Source organism: Fistularia commersonii, chromosome 34, assembly GCF_037954325.1.
Source record: "Fistularia commersonii isolate RoL2024-O1a breed Wild chromosome 34, RoL_Fcom_v1.0, whole genome shotgun sequence".
In the NCBI taxonomy this organism is placed as follows: Eukaryota; Metazoa; Chordata; class Actinopteri; order Syngnathiformes; family Fistulariidae; genus Fistularia; species Fistularia commersonii.
The window spans coordinates 2004245-2030046 of record NC_141317.1 but is presented as its reverse complement, the minus strand read 5'-3'; the positions used below and the strand labels follow the sequence as shown (position 1 = coordinate 2030046).

Below are 25802 nucleotides of genomic sequence, written 5' to 3'. Positions count from 1 at the left end.
TGCTTTGTCATAATCTTATTCGGTGTGTTAGGTAATGCAGTGTTAAGTCAACGAAAGCTATAATTTATTGAAAAGACATTGACCAATTAAATCTGTTCCAGTGTGCCGATGACCTGGCAGCCGTCAGGTGGTAACGCACATCTGCTATCCACAGGCTTGCAGATAACTGACGATTTAGTCTTCACGTTTATGAGTCATTCATTCATTCATTCATTCCTCCTTTATGGTGTCTGTGGGAAAAAATATATTCGTTGGCAGTAAAACTTATTATACAATCCATAAACGCGACATTTATTTGTCTCTGGAGGAATCAAATGCAGGCAGTGCGCTATGAGCGTCACGGAGAGATGGCGATACTCTTGCTCTCAGACATACTTTCAAATTGTGATTTTATCAGATTGATATGAAATATTCTGAGCTGTTTTTTTTTTACTGTATTTTTATTTTTTACAAATGCAAGCGCGGTTTTAAAAAGGCATTTTGCTTCAAACGACGCACGTTCGACTCACTGACAGAGATTCAATATAGAAGAAGCTCATTGGTTCTTGCACATTGTGACGCAACAACACGGAAGTGAAAGTCGCGGGGGGGAAAATGGCAGCTTGCGGTTGTCGCCTGTCGTTTGGGTTGTTTATCATTTGTAGTTTATCGATGGGTTTCATCGCAGAAATCCAAGACTCATTATTAACGAATGAACATCAAACTGACGGGCTCAATGCCCCCAAAATACAAACTGAATCGGCAGAAGAGGCGACGGAGCACTCCGCGACTGAGGAAAGACACTGGGAAGCGACTGCTGCAACAGACCAACAGGACGCGTCTGCCGGAGTCAATGTGGCCCCCTCTGTTGTGCCACACCCGCAGGACGACTTCCAAGAGGAATTGGTCCTTAGACCCCTCCACTCCGGAGATATCTATGCCAGCTTCCAGTTCCGCGTTTTGTGGGAAACGGATTTTACAAGAGGAAACAAAGGTGGGCTAACTGTGTGAGGCAAGGAAAAGAATACTGACTCATCCAAGTACAATGAGTGGAAATTTGCAACTTGAAAAATAACAATAACAAATAATTAAAATACAGTCAATCCCCGTGAAGTGTTTGCAACAAAACGTGTTTTACTCGTATGGTAGCATGATTAGGTTTGATAAACAACTGTGCAGACTGCTGTTAAATCTAAATCTTTACGTACTGAAACGAACAGGTTTCGTTTTAGTATCAAATGCAAGGTTCTCATAATCCAATTTGAATAGTTTTTTGGGAGTGTTAAGAATTTATTGTCCCATAAAGTGTGGCAGAGTAGAATTTTCACGTTGACCTGAAAGGCTACCAAGTGACTGAGAGCACTTTAATTTCTTAGTGTGTTAGAAGTAAATATCGATTTAGTTGTGCTGATTCTTTTCTCGCCATCCCATTAGAGGTGTGAAAGTGTTGAGTTATTTAACCATCATCCTTTTGTTCATAAACCTCACTGCATTTTTTGTGGTACCTGTAAAATACATCGCAACAGTTTTGATACAAAATCGTAAATATCACATGTTCTATGTTGTTATTTATTATATAGAATCATTCAATTGTATTGACCTAACTTGTACCATGTTATGTTTCTTAGTGTCCCATTACCGGCTGTTCCCCAAATCTTTGGGGCACATTATATCCAAATTTTCTGTGCGTGAGCTGCACATCTCCTTCACACAGGGATACTGGAGGACCATGCAGTGGGGGCAGCCTTATCTGCCATCCCCGCCTGGGGCTGAGCTCTGGGTTTGGTTCCAAGACTCTGTGACAGAGTAAGTACTGTCCTCTGTTGCTCTATCCAAACAAAGAGACATGACTGTTGATGGGTCTCAAAAAGAATACTTACTCCAAGATTATTAGATTATCTCCCGTTTTGGTGGGGCAGATGTACTCAGTCATAGGTATTACATGAGTAAGCATTGTATAATTTCTCAGGAGTTTTCAAAGGGCTTGTCAATATTGCGGCAATATTAGTGCGCAGCTTGATGAAGGTGTTATTTCATTTTTATTTCTAAAAGTTCATTTAAAATCCATGCAGCGATCACTTTAATTTTAAGACATTTGGAGTAATCTATGCGACAAAGCATCCATATTATTAGTTGCTGAATTTGTTTTTTTTAGTTCTTCTTCTCCTTTCGGCTTTCATTTACTCTGTAATTTTCTACAAACTTTTAGGTAGCTCATTACTGATTTTTTTTCTTAATATCTTGATGTTTTTAGGTGCTGACGAATACCAGTCTCCTCATCTTGTGTTTAAAAATACACAAAATGTCCCTGTAGTTGTAATTTTATGTACCACAATTTTGTGGCAGTCATGTACTTCAATGTTTATGATTTATTCAGCGTCTTGAAACCATCACCTTCACCATGTTTCCTGGTGTTGTATTTTTTAAAAGAAAGGGTAAACACGAAAGACAAAAAAAGTTGTAAAAAGAGTTTGTCGATCCCATTAACAATTTATAAAGTGTTCAAAATGGACATAGAAGAGAAACCAACATGTTGTTAACTTATTTATCAACCGGGTAAACACGAATTGTTGCACTGTGTGTTGAATTGTGTAACATACTCCAATGCCTTGTACAGGAAAGTGTTATTCTCTATCATTGAGGTCAGGAAGGTTGTAGTACGTATTTAGATAATAGAAAAAAGTAAACATAACTTCTTAGTCAGAATTGACGTGTACTATAAAAAAGGTTAATAAGAGATGATCCACAAAAATGAAATATGGGGATTTTGTTTGACTTCCGTTTGATTGTAATATTTAGAGATTTTGAAATATACCACTGTCGCAGTCCACTCAAACAATTATGTTCAAATCTCCATTTTCTTAGTGTGGATGGCACATGGAAGGAGTTGACAAATGTTTTGTCTGGGATCTTCTGTGCCTCACTGAACTTCATTGACTCCACCAACACTGTTCAGCCCAGTGCCTCCTTCAAACCACTGGGTGTTGGCAATGGTACAGTGAGGCTTTTTTCACCTTCAGCAGTTTCCCTCTGAATTTGTGAGGGTCTAATGGTGTGAATAGGACTCTTGTAGCATCTTGCTTCACGATAGACGGCAATACCTAAACACTCATTTTCTGTCTTTTTGTTTGTGTTTAACTTAAAGTGACAGACCACAGTTTTCTGCGATATGCAACCCTTCCACGTGAGATTGTTTGCACTGAGAACCTTACACCCTGGAAGAAACTCTTGCCATGTGGCTCCAAGGTGAGTGTGATTTTTCTGATTTTACGATGCCTGGAAATGTTGTAGAATGCTGATACCAATATGTTCTTCTGTATAATCCACTAGCTGATCTATGACGTCTTTCCCTGACTACCAAAAATGAAGCATAGATCTCAATCAATCACATCACAACATCAAATCAGAATACTGTTGAGAAAGTTAAAAGATGAATATAAGATCACTCGACTGGCAGCCAGTACGAGATGGAATCAACTTCAAATTTCTACCGTATGCTCATGAATCCCTGCCTTGCATTGGACCAAAATGTATATCTGATCTCCTGACCCAGTAGACATCTCAGTCCATCAGTGGGACATAGAGTATTAGATGTCCTCAGAGTTAAAACCAAGAATTGGCAAGACTCCCTGTTGCCACTGTGCTCTTTAACTTTAGAAAACAAAATGCGACAACATTGAGCAAAATTCTGAACTTGATATTCTGAACCCTTAACGAAAGCTTTTTGAAATTTGCTGGTTATTTCTTGTCTCCGTGCTTGTTGTTTTTCATCATGTTCTAATTATTTGTTAAGCGCTTTGAATGCTGTACTCTAGACATGGACCATATAAATACATTTGACTTGCTTGGAATGTCAGTGACCGGAACTAATTGCAGTTTCTTTTCTGACAATGTTACACTTTCAGGCGGGCCTGGCTGTCCTGCTAAAGTCAGAGAAACTCTTCCACAGCAGTTTTCATTCCCAGGCAGTGCACATTCGACCTATATGTCAGGACCCGCAATGCAAAACTATAGCATGGGAGCTCAGACAGACGATGAATGTGGTCTTTGACCTTCACACTTCTGGACAGGGCAAACGAGGTGAGCAAGCTGATTTTCTGTCTGTAGTCGTGCACTCCAATTTAGAGCTTAAGCGATTTGTTTTGTCTGAAAAGAAAACGATTTGATCTGCTTGTTCCTTAGAGTGGTCTCTATTCAAGATGTTCTCGCGGACCCTGACAGAAGCTTGTCCTCTGGCCTCCTCCAGTAAAATCTACATCGATATCACAGACAACCCCCAGGTTTGTTTACCCTAAATGTTCTGTTGTCCACTCTAAGTGAGTGAAGATGTCCGATTTATCCCAGTTTGACAGAGACAAATGTGCTGTTCTACAGGGTGAGCAGTTCGAGCTGAGCCCAGCTACTCCTCTGCTGAGCCAGGCAGTGGTGCTGGGTGACAGACGAACATTCTCCGTCTATGATCTGACCCAACAGTCTACCTTTGGCACGATGCGCTCCCTCAACCTGCTGATTCGTTGGAAATCCAGTGAGGGTGAGCTGAAATGCCAGAGGACTGCAAAGTACACCAGGACACAGTCTTACCTATGTGTGATGCTGCCAAACACTGTAGATCCTCGAAAACAATTTTACAGAAATGTGTCATCTTGCATTCTTGTCATTTAGTTGGATCTTGTCTTTAGACATAATTGTCCTTGCATGTCTGTTTTAATGTCAGGGTGCTTATGAAAGACTTTTGTCTTTGTCTGTCCGCCCACAGGACACATGCTACAACCTAAGCTCCATGCTGAGCGTTATGTTGCTGGTTATGGGCTGCAAACTGGTGAAATCCATACCCTGATGTACAACAAGCACCCCTACAGGTCATTCCCCATTGTGCTGTTGGATTCAGTGCCTTGGTACTTACGCCTTTATATCCACACTCTCACCGTGACCAGCAAGGGAAAAAGCAACAACCCTAGTGAGTCATTTCAGAAATCTGTAGAGCATGTGTTCACTCAAGCTCACATTCCTGTTATACATGATTGTGTCTTATTTGTGGAAAAAAAAAACAACCAAACAATCACGCATTTCAGTGGGAAAACATTTAACAATAATTCTGTTGGTTAGCTTAAACACAGACTTGTTTTGCAAGAATTAGTCAAACAATGTGCAAAGAAAGAATGTAGCTCTTAAGGCACAAGGCTTCTCAGTGGTTCTCTCCTCAAGACAGTGTCTAAAGTATCTGGTCTGGACACAATCAAGGACCAAAGTACCTCAAAAACCATTCAGTATGTTGATACTGATATATTTTAAAACTGGTATACGACTGCACCCCCTGTTGTCAATGGGCAGAGCATACATAGATACATAGGGACACATATTTGCATCTTTATTTTGCATTCATATTGACCATTAACATACTTCTATCCTTGTAATAATGTAATACATTTCATAACAATTAAGCTTAAAATATACTTAAAGCAACAAATGCAGTACCTGGAACCACAAATGTACCTCGTAGGACAATACAGTGGAGTATTTTTGAAATCACATAATGGATGAAGAATGTGTACAGGGAACAGAACAAGACCCAAGGGGTGCGTAGTAAAATTAAGTACCTATCTGCTATTACGCAATGCATTAAACAATTCTCTGAATACTTGGTAATTAAGAGAGTTCCTCGGTGCATAAAGGTAAGGGTAGCAGTACCCAGTTAGGAACTAACGCAAAGCACAGACCTGATGAATATTACCCCAGTTTTGCAATTTTCTGACAAGCAGTGAAGTTATAAAAGTTAATCTTGCATAATTACTTTCATCTGTAAGAGAAAGGATCAAGTAATATCCCCTAGTAGGCAGGAGGGTGGACTCTAAGCAGTGTATGTGTGGGTTGTTGTTCATTGACTAGTAGTAACATGATTTGAGGTTATAAATGATAGCGTTTAAGGCTTTTACATCAGAAACTCCAAAATGTCTGCTTTCAATGATCAAGTTTCGGGTTGAATATTTGTGTTTCATATTTGAAGCTGCAACAGGAAATTATACAGCGGACGATGGCGATTTACTTTTTTAAAAAGTTTGTATATTGTCTAATTTGATGCAGGGGCTTATTTTCACCACAAGGGGGAGAATACATAGTCGGTGCTTCAGTGCAAAACAATATTTGGGTGTACCTCACTACCCAAGAGAATACGTTTGGAAAATGTTGACATTATGTGATATGTCATCGGCTGATAAACAGCTAACCTGTGGCTTATATCTCTTCTCAATTGCAAGGCTACATCCACTACCAGCCATCTAAGGACAGAGTGAGACCCCACTTGCTGGAGATGCTGATCCAGCTTCCTCCCAATTCGGTCACTGAGGTGACCGTTCAGTTTGAGAGAGCTCTGCTCAAGTGGACTGAATACACCCCTGATCCCAACCACGGTTTCTATGTTGGGTGCGTTTATAAACCTGTGAACTTCCAGATGTCACACACTTGCACAAAATGTGCTTTATAAGTGTGATTGATGAAAGAGTACGTGAACGGTTGATTTTGGAATCTAACTTCATTATTTACTTGTCAACGTATAGGTCCTCTGTTGTCAGTTCCCTTGTACCAAGCGTTGTTGCAATGGATACAAATAGCTCTTGGGACCGCCCCCTCTTTAGCAGCTTGTAAGTATTGGGGTCTTTATGTTCCCTCTTTGTGGGCGAAACATTGTCTTCTTTTCATTGTTGCATGGGTTCCTGTGATTGAAAGACGTGTTTGCTGAAATAATAATCAATCACAATAATCAAAAACATTCATTTCCTCCTAGTTTTCCCTGCAAAGAGGAGACAAGCTACTTTGTGCGTGTCTACACAGAGCCACTGCTGGTTAACCTGCCAACTCCAGACTTCAGTATGCCTTACAATGTCATCTGCCTGACCTGTACTGTTGTGGCTGTGGGCTACGGATCCCTCTATAACCTGCTCACACGGAGTTTCCAGATAGAGGAGCCCAGCCCTGGATTGGCCAAATGGTTAGCTAACATCATCCGGAAGAAAAGGGGCGTACCATTACTCTGAGACATTGCAAGACCATCTGCTGAGTTGGTAAATATGTAATTATCAGGAGAGGACACTGCACTGGTACGAATGTTTTTATAAACGATCAAAGTGAAGGGTTTTTCATTAAAATAAAAGTCGGACTATATTTCATAGTTGGGGGACGCAAGGAAATATAATCCTGCAGATGGATCTGAATGTGTTTTTAAATTGTTTTACTGTGAGAAAGAGCCAAGACTGCACAGGGTGCTATTTTGGCCACTTGATGCGGGTGTTCTGGTTTGTCCATTGTGATTAGGGGAAAGTTTGAAGCCATAACTGCTGCTTCACAAAGTTCAAGCATTGAAATCGCACTTTCCAGTACCTCACGGCATTCATAAGGACTCTCATCTAAATCACAACTTTTATTTGCTAATGGGTTGTGCGGTAATATTCCAAGACTTCTTCTTATCATATAAAGCATTATTTATTGTGTCCAACATTGAATTAGGGAAAGAGCTGCCTCTTGCTGTCAATAATGTTCTTTTGTCACCCTGGCTTACTTTTGCAGTTTTTCTGTGCAGCATTTTATTAATTTCCAGAGGTCAAAAATGCAGAGATTCCAACAAGACTCACCTTCAGTTCACATTTAGTTATTACCATACACTCAGCAGTGAGGCTGTCAGTGTCAGCTGTCAGCATTCAAACATGGCACATAAATACTCTTTGGTTGCATACGTTTGCATGTCCAAAAAGATTTATTTTTTTTAATACTGTCAATTTCAAGAAAATAAAATTAGATATGTGTGGGTTGTTTTTTTTTAGTAATTTATTTATTTAAAGAGCAATGCATCAAATGTAACCATCACAAAAATATTCCTGTCATGTTTACATTCTATGAATTGGAATGGAAAAATTTCATCATGTGTTCTGTTCTACCACAAACACCAAAACTAGCACTAACATGGAACCCCCATTCTAAATCTTGAGTTACATGGAGATAAATACTTTTTTATGTGCTATATATTTGCAGTTCAATACTTTGTCAGGTATGAATTGAGTCTGGTTGCAAAATGGAAGAAACCCTCAGATGTTGTTTTACACATGATTTCTTTGCTGAAGGCAACAAATTTTGTTTTTGTTTTCTTTTTTTAGTCGGATTTTTATTTGACCTATGAAAGGGTGAATCGTTACCTTAAGTAGATGTATCATTATTTTGTTTCCAATAAACTGACAAATACATTAATGTTCAGATTACTTGCAGTGAAAGGGAGTACCATTCTGAGCTGCATCAGTGCTAAAGCCATATTAATTCCCACGGAGTGCCCACATTTTCCTGTAAACAAACTTGGCCCCATTCTGGCAGACTCTGAGGACGAACACAGAAGTCTCTGTATTTGGCTAGTCAGCAACTCAGACTTGCAAGTTTCTGCAACCATGTGGAACAAAAACAGAGGAAAGGGCGGCATTCCACACAAGTGATGCTCATATCTGTTCAGCTGCAAACTGTCTCAGGCTGTGGAGTTTATTGTTCAAGGATGCATAACTTCACAGATAAGTGGTTTATCACTGACTTGATGATGTGACGTCTTTTTAAACCATATGTTCCTGATTTACAACGCAAGGAAATCACTGGTTGGCCAAAAAGTACCATGATGTAAAGGGAAACACTGGCTGTAGAATTAATATTCCTTTTTTTTTTTTTTTTGGAAAAGGGAAAGAAATGTGCGATGTGTTTAAAGATATGTGATGTTGTGGATTACACATGTCTAAAGCAGACATTCTTGGCCACATCTGCAGATTTCTGCCAGAAAGGATTTTACATTCTTGGCTTATTACATCATTTGTTTTTACACTCAAGCGCATTCCTAAATAAATAAATAAATGAAAACCTGCAAGAGACCTGTGCGCCTCAACCTATAACAAAGTCAGTGATTCATGTGCAAACTACTATTTGTTGTTTCCACAAACATGGTTTATTAGTCAAAATACAGATTCCAAAAACATGGACTGCAAAAGTGTGTTTCATTAGTATCAAGACTTCTCACTAGATCTAAATTTTAACATGTGTTAAGCAAATATCAATTAATAGTTTATAAGTACATTCTTCTGAGGCCTGCAAAATTGAGTACACACAGCACAAGCCTAACCCCCATCTCCTGGTGATTAAATTTTATATATAAAAAGGTGCAAAGCAAATGGTTTTCCTTAATTGCCTGTTGACAACAGTTAATTACACCAGTTGTGTTTTTCCAAATGTGGTGCAAAACCTTCATCTCTCCCTGTATTTATACAGAATATAGAAGCAAATGAGAAACAATCCTATCTCAAAGGATCTAATCAAATTGTGCAAGTTACATGCAAAAGTTGTGTCCAACTTATTTTGAATTGAAAGGAAAAGAAAGCGAAAGCAAAGATGACGTTCTCTAAGTCATTTTCATTTAAGAAACCAGAGAAGTGCACATGTGAAGCCAGTCGCTCCGTGTCCAGTCAGCAGGGTTGACTGCAGGCGTGGCCACAGGTTGTCCTGCAGCACTTCTGCTCTCCAGGACACTGGCCATCGTGGTAGCAGTACTCTGCACACATGGGAGTCCCTTGGGGCAGAGCGCACCGACCACGCTTCACTAAGAGGACAAACACAACAAAAAAAGTCAGAAAAACAAACGGGATTACAGAGCACCGCATTATTGTGACCACAGAAATGCTACAGTTTTTCCACAGAGTTGTTTGCTTACCAGTGTACGGAGCGATACACTCATGTCCGCATCCATTTGAGCAGCATTTCTCATTGGAGGGGCAATCGCTGTCATCGGCACAAAATTCCGCACACAGGCCCGCGCCCCATTGTCTTCGAGGACACACTCCTGGCTTGGCTTGAGGGCACAAAAAAAATCAAACCAAAATCACAGGAGCCCAATGTTTGGGGAATGTTCTTGAGAAGGGGAGTATGCTGTCTTTTAATAACCCTCTGTGTCTGTGAAGGTTCTCGGTCCCCCAGGTCATGGTTGGTTGTAAAATCTCACCATAGTTACCAGCATTAGGATTTTCCCCCTTGAAGATGTTTTGCCTCTCATCAGCGAGGCATCTTCAAATGAGGAGGCCTCTCGGATGAGAGGTGAAACCTCTTCGAGGAGAAAAAAAACAACTCCTTTGGCCACGATGAGATTTGACAACAATGGAACCTTTGGTTTCCATGTCAGCCTTGAGAAGAATTTAAAAGTATCTGACAGGTTGTGCACTTTAAAAAAAAAAGACAAAAAAAACATCGTACTGAAAGCAGGAGGGACACAGACAGCTCCACAGTCAAAGACACAGCATTTGTGGTCTGCAGGACAGTCTTCATCACACACACACCCCTTATGTGATGGAACAACTTTAAGGAGACGAGGGCAGTGGCCTTGTTTTGGAAGAATCACTGAGAGAAAGAAGCATTGGAGCAAAAAAAAAAAAAAAAAGGAAAGTGTCAGTTAATGATGGTGTTTCTTTGCTAGACAGGCTTATGCGGCACACATGCAGTTTGTCAGACGGCAACATTAAACTGGTAGATTGTGACAGAGGGGGAAAAAAAATACAATTTCAGTCAATTTACCTGTTAGGTTGCTTTTGGCAGCTTCTTTGGCAGCTTCTGCAGTCAGTGCTGTGTGGAAGTGCAAAAACGCACTTAGGGCTAACACCATTGCACAAACTGCAGACCACTGTTTCTCCATGTTAAGTTGCTGCACACAAGAATGTGCTCATGTTTGGACAAATATCCCAGTTTACAGCTGGCACAGTTTGGAGTTGCTGGGTCCTTGTGCCTGTTGAGTTATTTTCCCCTTTCTGACTGGAGTAGAAATTTCATTCAGCTTCAAATTAATATAGGGAAAAGGTTAATGCACTCAATTTACTTTGCAAATGAGGGTGGGGTTCTCATTTTGAAATCTGAATTTTGTTTGATTACAGATGAAATACAATTTTAAATCCAGTGGAAAATATGAAATGTAGTGAGCTTGAGTGAAAAACATGTGATTTATTAGTCCTCCTTTATGACATGAGATGAATGTCTCATGAATGAATGTTTTCTTTTTGTACATTTTCAAAAATAATTTGCCTTATTCCCCCTTTATTTTCATGCCAAATTGAAGGAACAAGTTCTGTCAGGTGTTTTTTTTTTTCTCTCTCGAATATTAACATAGGGATCTGTTACTGATCTATTTTTGTAAGTGATTTTGACATATTTAACAAGTCGGTCTGGCCTGTTGATACAGTGGTAGGCACTCCTGCCTCACAGCAATAAGAATCCTGGTTTTGATTCTGACGGGAGTCTGTGGGGAGTTCAAACGTTCTCCCCTGTGGGTTCTCTCCTCAAGGTTCTCTGATTTCTTCCCACAAACCCACAAAACTTGGTTAACTGAAGACGTCAAATTCTCTGGAAATGTGGATGAGAGTGGGAATGTTTGTACAGTATGTCTTATGTCTCAATTTGCGGCCATGCTATTGAGTGGCGGCTAATGCAAGGTGACCCCCCCTATTCCCTTCCCACTGTCAGCTGGGACTGGATCCTGCACCTCCACGACCCTATCAGACAAAAAGTGTTATCAGAATCAGAATCAGAATCCTTTCATTGTCATTAAAACATTGCTGTTTCAACATAATTGTTAGTATTACTCCTGTTATACGACACATACATGCATAAGATATAAAAGAAAGATAATAAAGAACATGACCAATATAAAAAAAGATTAAAAAAGTATAAACATGTTTGTGTGGGAAATACTATATATATATATATATATATAGTATATGTATATATATATAAAAAAACTATATAAAAACATAAATACTATATATACTTACTATAAAAATATATAAATACTATAAATATAGTAGAGCTTATTATAATGAAAAATATAATAAAAACTTATTGCATTTCATTCCGAATGCATATGACACATTTCTTGTGTACTTTCTTACACTATATTTCGCTTTACCAGCGTGTTCCTCCTGCCTGAGGTGTTCTCCATTTCAACACTGCCATCTACTGGCATATTTGCAATCGTACATTGCCAGTAGTTGCTGCAATTAATTATTACTCTGCATTTTAATTACGCTGGTAATTTTGTCTCATGAAGTAGTGCCATGTCAGATTCCACTTTGGAATTGAGTGGCATATATAGATTGATTCCTCAATTTATTTTTATGTTTTTTTTTTCCCCATAATTGAATGTTATCAAGAAGAACCACAACTAATAGCACTTTTAATTTGTATAATAGGTAACAAGACAGGCTTTTAAATAAATTAGATTTCTGGAGACATTTGAGTTGTGTTTCAATAAGCTCTTGCTCACTTCAAATAAATTGAAAATATGCTGATTACTTCACAATTAGCGCAAATATGCAATTTCCCATATTGTAAATGTAATGGACACATACCTTTACCAGCTGTTAATGCATCACTACTTAACCCTATGGTACACAAGTTATCTTTCAGGCAACAATTACAAAGTTAACAATTTTCATACCATTTATATTGAATCCGTATATCACCCCAACACCTGTTTATTTCTCAGAATATACAGTAGGTCTATATGGTGGTGGTGAGACAGGCCATGTTGTACGGTTTAGAGGCAGCGGCATTGAGGAAGACAGGAGGCAGAGCTGGAGGTAGCGGAGATGAAGATGTTGAGGTTGCCTTTGGGAGTGAGGAGGACGGATCGGATCGGGAATGAGTCCATCAGAGGGACAGCATGTGTTAGATTTTTGGTGATAAAGTCAGAGAGGCTGGACTGAGATGGTTTGGACATGTACAGAGGAGGGATGGTGAATATATTGATAGAAGGACACTGAGGCTGGAACTGCCAGGCAGGAGGCATATTTGAAGACCTAAGAGCTGATTTATGGATGGAGTGAAAGAGGCCATGAAGTCGAATGATCTGAGAGAAGAGGATAGGGTTAGATGGGTGATTCGCCATGGCGACCCCTAAAGGAAGCAGCTGAAAGGGAAAGAAAAAGATCGTCATGCTTCTTCATTGCCCTTTGCTGAAGACACATTTATTAGTTGTTAATGTTTATGTGATGAGAAAAAAAAATGCATTTTTTTTCTTAAGGCTGTATTCTCTTAAGGGTGAATTTAAAAAATAGCTTTTTTCACTTTGACTTGTCAAGGTACTGAATGTGAATTACCTTGTAGCTCTAATCTTGCACAGTCTATCAAATACATTTTTATCTGTATCTCTTTCTCTCTTCCTCTCCCTCCCTCTCCCTCTCCTTTTCACCTCTCTCTGTCTGTCTATCTATATCTATATATAGCCTGTAAAGTCCTACTGAATTCTATTCTTGACTAATAATGCTGATATATTTTTAGTACAAGTATAAGACATTTTTCTTAAATGTCTCTGCGCAGTCATTCACCAGAACTGGATTATTGTGATTATAATGCACATGTTATCTCATCCTCTGCATGAGAGGACGTAATAACGGTCTTGTTATTGTTATAAGGAGGGAGCACACAGTGTCTCCAGGAGAGTCTGGCTTAGATTATTGTGTAGTGAATCTGATTTGTTGTCCCGTTCACGTTAAATGCATTATGTTTTAATCTTGTATTGCCGGAACAAAATGTAAGCATAAGGTTACATTTGTCTTTTTTCTCAAGTTGTTTGTTTCAGTTTTGTGCCCGGGATATCAAGGGGTTTAGTTTCTTAAGAATTTAATGAAATACATGGGATGAGTCTGAGAGAACTCATTTATTTGTATGTATTTTTTTTTATTTTAGAAGAACTGCATTTGCTTTGAATTACAGTTATCAGCAGGAAACAGGTCCAGACTTCCAGCGTGTAAAGTTAAGCCTGTTCAGTGATTAAGTTCTGTGTATGAGATTCGTTGGGTTTCAAATGTTGTTTTTTTTTGTATGCAAACAGCTTTTACTTCCAAGTCGACCACAATTGATTTTTTAGATGGAAATAAAGACAACCAAATCCCTTTCCTATAAGGTGCAGTTCAAAATATGGCCCTTAGGAGGCTGTCTCCACCACGACATCAAAGCTAACACATTCTAGTCATTATTATTATTTTACTGAAAGTTTTAAAAGAATGAATTATTTCACATAATCCAATATGATTTCCTCAAACACCATTTAGTGTTTGCACAAGATCATGAAGAATCGTGATTTTTGGTGGCTTCCAAATCCTTTTTTGTAACGGCGTGTCTGCAATATCCCTATGATGTATCATTGTAGTGTAACTATGTAAATGTATTCTGTCTGGTTTTGATTTGTTTGACAGGTATACCCCCTAACCCTCAAATAAGCAGAATCTTGTGGGTTATTATAGAGGTTGCAGTGGGGAGTAATTTCACCCCCAAGGAGAAAAGGCTATGCAATTTGCATGTCCACCTGCATCCCTCATAGTAAGATCAGTTGCCAGTGGGATCTTAGCTCTGGGCTTTTAAAAGATCTGTTGTTATTCTCCTTTACTTCCCACTATCTGTTAAATCTAGCACTTGGAAAGATGTGCACGTGATAGGAGGCCCATGTGTGTTTGGAACACATGTAAATGTAAACAAGGTTATAATAATTTCATGATTTTGAGATTTATATATATAATTTATGTTGTATTTTCACCACAGCGAACCTTAGGAACACCTTATTTGTGCTCTTACCACTCCCTTTTCAATTTCACCCATGTTTTCTTTTTTTCCCCCCCTCTTGTCCTTGGGAATTCAATCATGGAATAGTGTAGCTAGAAACCTTTCCTCTACGTATTCATGTAAGATGGCCTGGCTAGTGGGTGTTATTGTATGTCCTTGAAGTGATGTATATGCCATCAGTTCTACTGCCGTCTGTGAATGTTGAACATGCTAAAAGAAAAGAAAGAAAAAAATAGGACAAAAAACAAAGATAGTTTGAAAATAGAACAGTGGGCAGTGAGGGAGAAATGAGAAACGGTTGGTATAAAATGAAGCATTCAGGGTTTTATTTCATTTCTATACAGTACTTGGCTTTTTTGTTTTCGACACGCAGGTAGAAGACTGAGATGGAAAAAAAGGAAATACAGCATTGCAGTAAAAGGATTTAAATATGGGGTGCTTGAATTAAAAATCGAGATGCGTCAGCAGATATTACCAATTTGGAAGTTTTTGATGTTTGCGCTGAATGTACATTTTTAGCACATCTCGTTCTTTTTGCATATCTGAGATCTTGATTGGCACATTAAAAGACTGCAGACAATGGATTCACAGCACGGGTGTTTCAGCAATAACAAAGGTTGGTTATTTGTGCTTTGTAAACCAGAGTCCTTTTATAAATACAATACATGTGCATAATTCCTTGTCTTGTACTCATATTGTTTTAAGAATGGTCCAAAAGAAGTCTGAGTGCCACCCTTTGACCTCCCTGCCCCTCCCCACTAGGCACCCATATTCAATCATGTAATACATTGTGCATTAACCCGCCATTGACCTCTGTATGCTAAACTCAATTGCCATATTATCTCCGTTGTAATGTTCTACCCTTAGTTATCTTCCTTAGATTTAATCTCATCTTATATCCCTCTTTACCCTCGGGCTTGGAAAAAATGTCTCAAATGACTGTTTTGAAGGGATGTGGGGGTTGTCTCATCTAAATCACTGGAAAACAGTTGCTGAGGTAGCTTTACTTTCAAAAAAAAAAAAGAGGCAGCAGAGAACATTTTAATTCCGCTCGCAGAAAAGAAGATTTCAGGGTTTTTCCGAGTAAGAGCAGCCTATTTCATGGCACTTGTCAAAAAAAAAAGTCCCCTCTGACATTTCACAGGTTTAATTGCAGTAATTACAAGCCACTGGCATGAGCAATTATAACTCTCGTTATTATGACCAAAATGCTTGACCAATGCTTCTGCAAATGTGGTTACTTATCCCACAAGCACAGAGAATAATGGTAATCCCGGGGCAATGTTTTGAAGTCAAAATAATGCTAATGCTTCTAATGATGAAGCATGCTCAGAAATCCCTCCCCGTCATCCAATTGTCTCCTGTGGCTGCAAAGCTGGTCCTGCAGCCCCATGGGAAATCTGTAATGTATTCAGCCAGGCCTTGGGAGTAAAATGAAAACAAATGTGGTGTAATAAAGGATAGAAGATGAAGTGATTCTGTGATGATGCTCTCCACTCGCCTTATAAATCAAAATAAAAGTGGAGCAGGTCATATCTACTTCGACTATCACCGCTTACACAGATACATATACAATATGAACACACTCGTGTGCATGAATTCAAATAGCGAGGCTAGTGGGAAGGAAAATGACCTGTACGCTAGTTTTTCTTAGCAAACACGATTTATCCTCTCTGATGATAGATTGCACTGTGTTGATGTGCATCATTTACATTTTTGTCTATTTACTCAGGTAATTTGTTCGCACATATGCTCTCTTCATATATGTGCCCTAGGGTGTCAACATTTACAGTATGTCTTTGGACACGAGGTTAGCAAGGGTACTCTTTCTCTCCAAAATGTCACGAATTCATATAAATGCATAGAATTTCTGCTGATGTTTTGCCGTCGCGGTTGTGCAAATCAGCCTTGTAATGAGGTCAACATCGTGTTGTTATCGGAGATGTGCTCGTATCAGAGGGCTAAAGACATAAAATAAGTGCTCTGCCGGAACGGAATAGGAAACCACTTGAAAATAATGTGATTTATAAAATGTAACAGACTTTCTTAATCTGTTTTCCTATCTGGCTAATTGTCTCATGACCCCTCAGATCTATGATGCGACCCCTTTGGCAGTCCAACCCCAGGCTTGGGAACCACCACTGTAATTACTGAAATATGGCTGAATCAGATGCCGGAGGTAGTACTTACATCCACCTGTTGGAGCTGCTGTGGTGTCGACATACTTGCCATGTGAGGCTGACGGTTCCAAACATGCAAAGATGGGAGCCTCGCCGATGGTACAGTGATGCTCATTATTCAAGAAATGATAATTATTATTTTCAAATCTCAGCATCAGCCCGCTATCTCGGCCCAGAATTTAAGCAGATATTTGAAGACCCCAAGACAGGTAAATTTTGTGTTGATTTAAATAAACCCCGTGCTCTCGGCACTCCGCTATAGGTTTAGGGTTTAATATGGAAGTGAGGATTTCTTTCTTTCTATTCTGATGGATACTTCTGTGTTAGCGTGGTGAAATGTACTCTTTCTCTTAAGCCTGCAAACTTTAAAGATGGATTTGAGACTGTCACTGACAAGGTGGCTGTTTATTACCCGGGTACGGAATAATGAACCGAAAGTACAATAAATAATTGATGCCTAATAAGTTGAGGAGAACACACCAGGGCTCGTTTTTATATATTTTCAGGCCAAGAATAGAGAAAGCCTCCTGAGTTGTTTATTTCCTCCATCCTTTCTTTCTTTTCATGTCCTTCTCATTTTACGAGCCATGAGTCAACACAGCACACGTAAATGATATTTCGACACACAGAGCCATGAATAATGCATTTGAATTTACTTTTATGCCAGAGTTAGACCCCTCTCAGCACCCTTTCTCTCTCTCACTCCCTTTTCTCCTCTTGCTCTTCCCTCTCTCCCCTCCTCTCAGCCCCCTCCCCCTTTTCTTGTTTACCCCACCCTCCTCCTCTTTTTTTCCCCTCTTCCTCTCTTATTCACCCTCATCAGAGCTCAACCTCATTTCTCCTCTCCATGCCCCTCCCTCCACTCTCCCACTTCTCCCTTCTCTCTCCTCAGTACAGCTTCAGACTCACGCTCTCTGTCCTGAAGCCCGACAGTATTTCTTATCAAGGTCCTGTTCAGGTGGCTGATCACTGATACATTTTTAAATCATGAGATGAAAAATTGGACTCGGGCACAGACACAGGCTAGACATTGTGGGTAAAACAGTGAATGAATGAATATTAGGGAGCTTAAGGAAACTAGAACTCCATCTTACAGGGCACAAAAAAAATCTTCAATTTTTCAATTTTAAAATGTGCAGACATGTGGTAAGTCGTTTCATGGTCCCATAACCCCAAACTACCAGTATGTTTGCTAAAAGAAAATAAGAAAACTGCATTTGTTACGAGCAGATGATCCTTTGATTGTTCCTTACGAAAGCATATGACATATGCTTTGGTCGGGAAAAAATATAACAAGTTTTAGTAATCTGTAAAAAGAAATATATATATATGAAATAAAATGATTTATATAAAACGCATGTATCTTTTAAAGGAGGTTGGAATACAAACATTAAGCTGCAAATCCTTGAAAAACACATTATTGACATTGTGGAAATAAGAATACTTTAAAATGTGCTGATGATTTACTGTATTTCTTTTTACGTTGCCTCAACAATGTAAGCAATTTGCATCGAGATCATGTTTGTGTGCGTGAGATCAGCCAGGCTCCAATGAAGCCAGCAACGCAAAAATGATTAAGTGTCTAAATAAATCATCCATAAATTGATGTGTTCCAATAAAGTCATCAGCAGCCAACATACTGCATGATCAACACCAATCACCATGGCAATTCTTGTCATAGCGATGATGTCTCGCCCGCGGCCCATAAGCTGTCAGATGCAATTGAGATTTGAAAAAAAAAAAACATTTATTCTGCCGTTAAATAGCTCACTCATATTAATGACAACCAATGGAAGTTGAGTCATTCTGAAGTTCAGGGACCTCGAACAAAGTCACCACTTCCATTTTGACAGGGCGTGCATGTTGTCTCCGAGCCTTCTCCTACTCTGGTGTGTTTCTTAAAAGCCAGCCCTTTAGATCCGAAGAAAAAGAAGCAAAACGCAGTACTTAATTTAAATCTCCTTTTATTGTTGTCACTATATTTCTTCTTCTACACAATTACACCAATGTTTTTTTCACAATTTGCTCTGTTTTATATTAAACCTCACTGATTTCTGATAAGCCGCATATTGGCCCAGCACAGTCAATAAATCATAGCCTGTAATACCCATTCTGGGTTCAAGCTCTGCTCAAGAGACAATTCTGCAAGAACATGAAATTAAGCAAAGTCTGTATTCTGAAATTAATCAAAACAAACATATTGGAAAGTTCCCAGGAAATGAGCGTCATCTTTCAGTAATTATTATCCATTTGGTCTGCTGTGGGCTTCAGCATGAGAACCTCCTGCTAATAGTATTTAAAGATAGTTAGCATTTACTTAATATCCATTTGTTTTCTAATTTATTCAGCATTTCCTCCCTATTTTTTTGTTTGTGTGTAGTTTGTGTGTAAATACACGATGTTGTATTTTAACCGTAGACATAATTGCCATTCTTTTTGTTTCAGACAAAGGAAGCTAGAACTCAAAAATAAATGCAATATTTAAAACCTAAAACGATGAAAATCATAGTGGGGGCTCTTCAGATAAAACTTTATCATACAAAATTTGGTGGTGGTTGCTGGCTGTAGCCTGTAATCTACTTACTTTACACTTTTTAGTAATACAGACTTCATCCCTGTGCTGTGAAATCCGGCTGAGAAGTGGCAATCAGGAAAGCGGGGATGAATAATCTGCATCATCCTCATCATGCAAAGAGTGGTTCTTCATTCATAATTTACCCCGCACCCCATTACAGCTGATGAAAGCCACTGACCTGAAAATACAGTGCGTATGAGCTCCTTCAAGTATGGAGCTAACATTGTCTTGTGTGTCCACCCTGCATGTTGCCAACAAACATAAATAAATGAGTCATGCCAATACTCAGATCCCATGTCATTCCTATCCATTTGCATGGGAATATGATACAGGTCAGGTTTTTACACTGATAGATTATATCTGAATGCCGCGCTAACACCTCAAATGCACATTTATGAATATTTCATTGTGAAGTAACCTGTAAAGCATAAATGGAACAATGGTGAAACTCCAAAATGGGTGAGAATCATTCACCAATTCAGTAAATTTTGGTCACATATAAAAATAAATATGAGGAGTTCATCACAGAGTGATTTACATTACATGTGCTGATATATATATGTGTGTGTACACACACATTTATATGTATATAGATGTGCAAATATGTGTGTATACTATACATATATTAGTTGGATAGATAGATAGATAGATAGATAGATAGATAGATAGATAGATAGATAGATAGATAGATAGATAGATAGATAGATAGATAGATAGATAGATAGATAGATAGATAGATAGATAGATAGATAGATAGATAGATAAGTACTGTACAAACAAGAAGTAAGGACACAATGAAACAATTATAAATAACTATGGATTAAATAACTGAAAAAATATCTTACCTTTAAATTATTGTATTTAAATGAACTTGAACACTAAACCTGCAAAACTTCTTACTGTTATTCTTAAACCTCCTTTTACTTTTTTAGTCACTATTCCAATTAAGTCCTGCTATAGAGAGAATATTATCTTTGCATTAATAGGTATTATGGTAGATGACCTTAAAAAATGATAATAATCATAAATAACTAATTACTTTAAATGTAAATTACAATTGTTTATTTATTATGCTTTAGAGGTATTTTACACATGCATGTGCTAAAACATTTGCTGATGTACTTTTCTGCTACCATATGATCGGACTCAAAAAGGGATATAATAACAAAGGATCCTCATCCCCTCTGAAACTTGGAAAATGGCACAATTAGAGAGATGTTATTTTATACTTTTTTTTTTCGATTCTTGAGGTGAGCCGTTTCAATAATTCTTTGGGCCCCGTTTCTCCGCCAAAGAAAGTTCAATGTTCTCCTTATTCTTTCTTGTAAAACATGACTAGTTTTCACATTAAATATATAGGCTGTTTAATCTCAGCTAAATGCATTAGTCACCGTGTTGGCCTGAGGCACGGACTGTGTTCAGAGCGCATCATTGGCAGTGATATCTAAAGCTACCATATCCCTTTAAGCTAGTTTCACCAAGTGTATTTCTTGTTGCAGTTTAAGTGCATATTTAACAGACTTTCTAGTTTATCCTACATAGTTATTCATATCATGCTTTTCAGAGATAAGCTCATATCAGAGCAGAGTTTAAGAGCACCCCCCAAAAATAGCTTTAGAAGTGGAACAAAAAGAGGAAACTCCAACCTTGTCAACACTGTACCAATCCTGTATCAGAAACCAATGTGTCTTTAACTCTCCATATGAGTCATCAGGGATTATGAGTCATATTCTAACTCAATACAACAAGAGCCTAGCTTTCCCACACACCTACAGATGGAGAAACTTTTCACAGGGTGAGGTTACCAACTCAGCATGTTGACTGCACTAAAACTGGGCCCATTTTTTTTTTTTTTTTTCTTCTGTAAAGCGGGCAGATGTTCAACAGATGTGATTAGGTCAAATTTAAAGGGTCGACAGTCTCTGCTGCACAAAGGAACCAGTCAACGATATTATGTTTTGGACCTTCAGGACTTTGCATTGCTTTTAAAATTATGCTTGCCTGTATATACTATATATCTTCTAGATCTATGATAGACAGATCTGTTGATAGATAGACACACAGACAGACTGGTGACTATGTAAGTAATTAGGCTGGTAGGTAGGTAGGTAGGTTGGGAAATAGATGTGCAGCCAGCCAGCCAGCAAGACTGCCAGCCAGACGGACAGGCAGACAGCCAGATAGCCAGACAGCCAGGCAGACAGATATCTATCTCTCTCCATATAGAGAGAGATAGATAGATAGAAGCATCTGACCAAAAACATGTCAGAAAAAAAGGGCTTACACTCAGAAGTAATGAAGTAAACTTGATCTGAAGTAGCAACCTCTCTGAAATGGATGCATCTAAGCCATTATGGGGAAATAATTGTGGCCATTTTCATCCCCCGCGCAATTAGTCTGCCTTCTATGAAGTCGTCAGTCAGAATAAGGACAAGAGCAGACAGAACCTTTGTCACTATAATCATTCCTCTGATCCCCCCCAGCTACAGCATAATAACTTTCTTACAGTCGGACTTCGACAACTTACTGTGTCCTTTTCGGGCTGTTTCTTATCCTAGGTCCTCAACTCCTCAGATAGACCTAATGAAACCTATACCATATACCGGCGCTGTGGTATATTATAAGGTGTGTGTGCTACCTTTGTATGATGTGCAAAAGACTGCAATTACATTTCAGCAAAAACACTTTACCATTAATTGCTTTAAGATCAAAGTGTGGTTTCAAATGATACCGCGATTGTGTCACCAGCAGCAACTCTATCATCATTCACACATATCCTTTTCTTTAATCACTCACATACAGGACAATGGAATGATAAATTACATATTTGATACCCTGTGAAGTAACCATGAAGTATTAATTCACTTGCTTCTTTAAAGCACTCCACCAGTTCGTTTATAGTGGCACAGTCACAGTTGATCTGTTTTTGCTTTTTGTTTTTTTTGTGGTTGCACATGTTCACACTTGGTTTTGTGAGGAAGCAGCAAAGCCCAATTTTGGAGGTTACTTATTGCAGAACATTATTCTGGTTTTCAGCAAACAGCACACTAGTGGTCTACAACATTGCAATAGAGCAGTGGAATTTATTTATCTTGCTTAAGCGTATTTATTACACAAAGCAATACATGCAAGCAACATCCACCTTGTCCAATATTTGACTCTAAAATTCAGCAATAACTAGTGCATATTTATGGAGTACTGTCAACTTGTTTGCCTGTGTGGGGAGCCATGAAAATGTATTTGTATTGTTATATTGTTATACAGTAATTGCAACACATGTAGCCATTAAAATCTTTCATAGATCCTATTGAGACTAACTCAACAATTATACAAAGAATAGGTTGCATGAAATTTCAAGAGGATGATAAAAAGGTTTGTGTAAAATCTGTATTGTGATTATTTTATGTACATGTACAGGCAGAACTTCACTCAGTGAATAAAGCATGGAGGCTATTTCAGTGATGACAACCAGTTCACAGCAGGCTCTGGCATTATTCCTGACCGAGTGTGCATGTAAAAAAAAAAAGAAAAGAAAAAAACATTGTCAGCACTTTGTAAATTTATGATTGTCACACTGAATTAAATGTTTAAAACATTATCCAGTTCAGGAAACAACAGAGTTCGATATATCAATCCTTTTTTTGGAATAATCAATCTTATAAGTATCCAAAACCCTCCCCATTGACCTGTATCTATATGTTACTACATCAACTGAAGGAGCCCAAACCAAAACAAAAGAACCATTTCCAAATAACTATATTTTGACAGCAGAGCTAGATCTAGAATCAAATTAATTTCTTGTTTGCAAAACTTTTAATATTTTTTCTTATTACCTCCATTTATAAGAAAACCATAATCTTTCCAAATCACTTCCTGCATGAGATCTGATGAATGATTTTTATATGAGAAGATATATTTCCTAACTAAAAATATGTGAATTTTTTTCTCATTTTCTCTGACAACAAGGTGTTGCCATTTTAGATTGTTATGTACAGTATATGCAACGCATATACATTGATGAGTACACACTGTACATACATACAATTGGTATTGGTGGATAGAAATGATTACATATTCTATTGATTGGAATATCCTGGTGACTTGCCTGTTCTTTCCTTAAATATCACATTGTTTATACTATTCCTCTTAATTTCTCTCCTGACATGACAACCAATCACAAACAAAGATGACTTGTGTTGATTCTGCACTTTGTAGAGTGCAGCCCTCGTGGTGCCAAGTTACAGAATGCAACACCCTGCTCCTTCCAGTGGCCTAACCACACACACACACATACACACACACACACACACACACACACACACACACACACAGGCACACACACACACACAGGCACACACACACACACACACACACTCACACACACTCTCTCTCTCTCTCTCTTTCACTCTCTCTCACACACACCTCCCAATAAAACTGATTTATTCTGGCATGTATTGTTTTGGAAAATAAATCAGTCGACTCTTTCCACTTCATGCACTCATGACATCATTTGTTTCCCCTCTTAACTCAATTATTGTCACTTAGTTCATCTGTAGGCCAACAATGACCTGCAGCTACAGTATACAAGGCCCTTCTAACTCTGCAGCATGACAGCAAGAACTAGGAAATGGTTGCGACTTGAGCCTGTAAGTTTGTCAAAGTTAAATACAAGAGAGCCTCTTATCCGCCCCATTTTTCTGTCACCCAATCCTCTTTTCCCGCCCAGAAAATAAGCTTTAAGGTAATTGTGTCATTGTGTCATAAGGCATGGTAAAAATGATAATCCATTAAATTGTATTCCGTGTTCTGTTGCTTTTGTTACACAGAGCGACACTGCAGGATTTTGGGAAGGTGAATTATGCATAATTGCCTTTGATCCAGAATGCTTGACAAGTAATAACATATAATAATGCTATAGTTAATCAATGAAACTGTGGCTTGTGTTTGCTGTTTTTTACAGGATACCAACCATTTTTTTACATGCATAATTGAATACTTATTTGTACCAGCCCTATGTCTTTTTATATATTTTAAAGATGTTGGTCTAGACCTTAATCTCCCATGAAAAATAAACTCCAAAATGACATTTGTTATGATCTATCAAAACTAAATTCACTTCAGTTAAACAATTACTTTCTAGCTGTTTTTTTTTTTTTGGCATGTTAAGTTAGAGTTTGGATCTAAAAAGTTCCTCCTTTAAATAATTTAGGATTTAATGTGATAGGGCAAATGAACAGAAGCATTTGAAAGGGCCTTTGCTGTGTCAATTAGTTGATGAAGTATCGCCTACTCGCCCTGTTGCCAACAGAAACCTGATCCGTTTGTAAATGGATTCATAGTATGAGGACGAGGGGAGTGCGAGCGAAAGGGGACATTTTCATTGACATGTCAGCGCATATTTGACGGACAGCCAGTTATCATTTTATCTGGCTTTTACTTTAATTGCTCTCATTTCATTAAGTACAATAATTTATTCTGGTATTTAGTCAGTGAGGATTCAGCGACTCTGTGTTCAGATATCAACCACGGGAGAAAGTACTGAAATAATTGAGTGTTATCATACAGAGCTTCTCCCTTTAGAGAAAAGATTATGCATTTCAGGCTCCGCAGTAGTCATGCAATGGTGACACCCGCGGTTTCCCATGAACAAGTTTACTCCTCCACATAAATCCCCCTTAAGTTTCTGGTCATCTGCTCAGAAAACAACATCAGTAGCTCCACAGTAAACCCAGGCAATGTGTTATTAGATCTTGCAAGACTATTTGCTTAAAAGAAGGGATCTGTTTTCAGATCTTGTAAGTTTGTGTGGGTGGGTAGAAAGGGCTGCAACAACGTTAACAAAGTCACCTGATACGTCCATCTGAGAAGTGACAGTTTGGTATCACAATGTATTTGGGCATACATGAATATGGGTACAGCAGTTTTTTTTTGTTTTTTTTTGTGAGACCATGTCACAAAAGAATCTGTCATGATCTCTGCTATGTTCATGTCTGTTCTAGATACCAAAAGGGCAGCGGGGCTATTGTGAAATGCATGTGACATTGGCATGAGAATGAATGTCCAGTGGATTATTCTTGTCAGCGAAATAGACTGTAACCATTAGTATAGCCAATCTGTTTACATGATCAGACGGGAATAATAAAATTATTGAGGCCACACCGAGCACCAAAAACTGCACAGTACACACTTCCTGCGTCTTGATCAGCCTTTTATCTGCAAAACATGAAGTTTCACAACGTCAAACTTCCAAGCTGAATAGCTCATTGCGGTATTAATCAGGTTAATAAAACAAGACCATGTTGTTTTGATTAAGTTTTATTTCTGGCGCTCTGTCATGAGTATACCATATGTATGTGTGCCTGTTTATGTTGTGACCTTCACTTGTCCTGCATTTCTTCTTTGAAACCATAAAAACATAGTATGCTTCCAAATTACCCAAAAAAAGATTAACCCAG

At 38.5% G+C, this 25802-nt stretch overlaps 2 protein-coding genes across 3 annotated transcripts; one reads left to right on the top strand and one right to left on the bottom strand.

The window, feature by feature from the left end:
- The first annotated feature begins 575 nt into the window (after window positions 1-575).
- Window positions 576-7778, top strand: pigt (phosphatidylinositol glycan anchor biosynthesis, class T). Its single transcript, XM_086141782.1, has 11 exons — window positions 576-973; window positions 1608-1785; window positions 2845-2972; window positions 3125-3225; window positions 3885-4059; window positions 4162-4259; window positions 4354-4510; window positions 4736-4936; window positions 6234-6399; window positions 6534-6617; window positions 6761-7778. Exons 1-11 carry the CDS (start codon window positions 595-597, stop codon window positions 7008-7010), a joined length of 1917 nt encoding a protein of 638 aa, XP_085997908.1. The 5' UTR covers window positions 576-594; the 3' UTR covers window positions 7011-7778.
- A 1127-nt stretch (window positions 7779-8905) lies between these two features.
- On the bottom strand, window positions 8906-10691 carry wfdc2 (WAP four-disulfide core domain 2). Of its 2 annotated transcripts, XM_086141783.1 has the most exons (4): window positions 10558-10691; window positions 10240-10383; window positions 9704-9841; window positions 8906-9592 (listed from the first exon to the last, which is right to left on the bottom strand). In XM_086141783.1, exons 1-4 carry the CDS (start codon window positions 10673-10675, stop codon window positions 9459-9461), a joined length of 534 nt encoding a protein of 177 aa, XP_085997909.1. In that variant the 5' UTR covers window positions 10676-10691; the 3' UTR covers window positions 8906-9458. The 2 variants fall into 2 exon arrangements, with proteins under 2 accessions (XP_085997909.1, XP_085997910.1); XM_086141784.1 differs by lacking the exon at window positions 10240-10383.
- Window positions 10692-25802: the final 15111 nt, after the last annotated feature.

Excerpts from the sequence above, each read along its gene's own strand:
- pigt (XM_086141782.1), top strand. The coding sequence starts at position 595 with ATGGCAGCTTGCGGTTGTCGCCTGTCGTTTGGGTTGTTTATCATTTGT. Across the intron at positions 2,973-3,124 it reads ACCACTGGGTGTTGGCAATG|TGACAGACCACAGTTTTCTG; the intron begins GTACAGTGAGGC and ends TTTAACTTAAAG. Across the intron at positions 4,260-4,353 it reads ATATCACAGACAACCCCCAG|GGTGAGCAGTTCGAGCTGAG; the intron begins GTTTGTTTACCC and ends GCTGTTCTACAG.
- wfdc2 (XM_086141783.1), bottom strand. The coding sequence starts at position 10,675 with ATGGAGAAACAGTGGTCTGCAGTTTGTGCAATGGTGTTAGCCCTAAGT. Across the intron at positions 9,842-10,239 it reads CTGTGTCCCTCCTGCTTTCA|CCAAGCCAGGAGTGTGTCCT; the intron begins GTACGATGTTTT and ends TGTGCCCTCAAG. Across the intron at positions 9,593-9,703 it reads GTGTATCGCTCCGTACACTG|TGAAGCGTGGTCGGTGCGCT; the intron begins GTAAGCAAACAA and ends TTGTCCTCTTAG.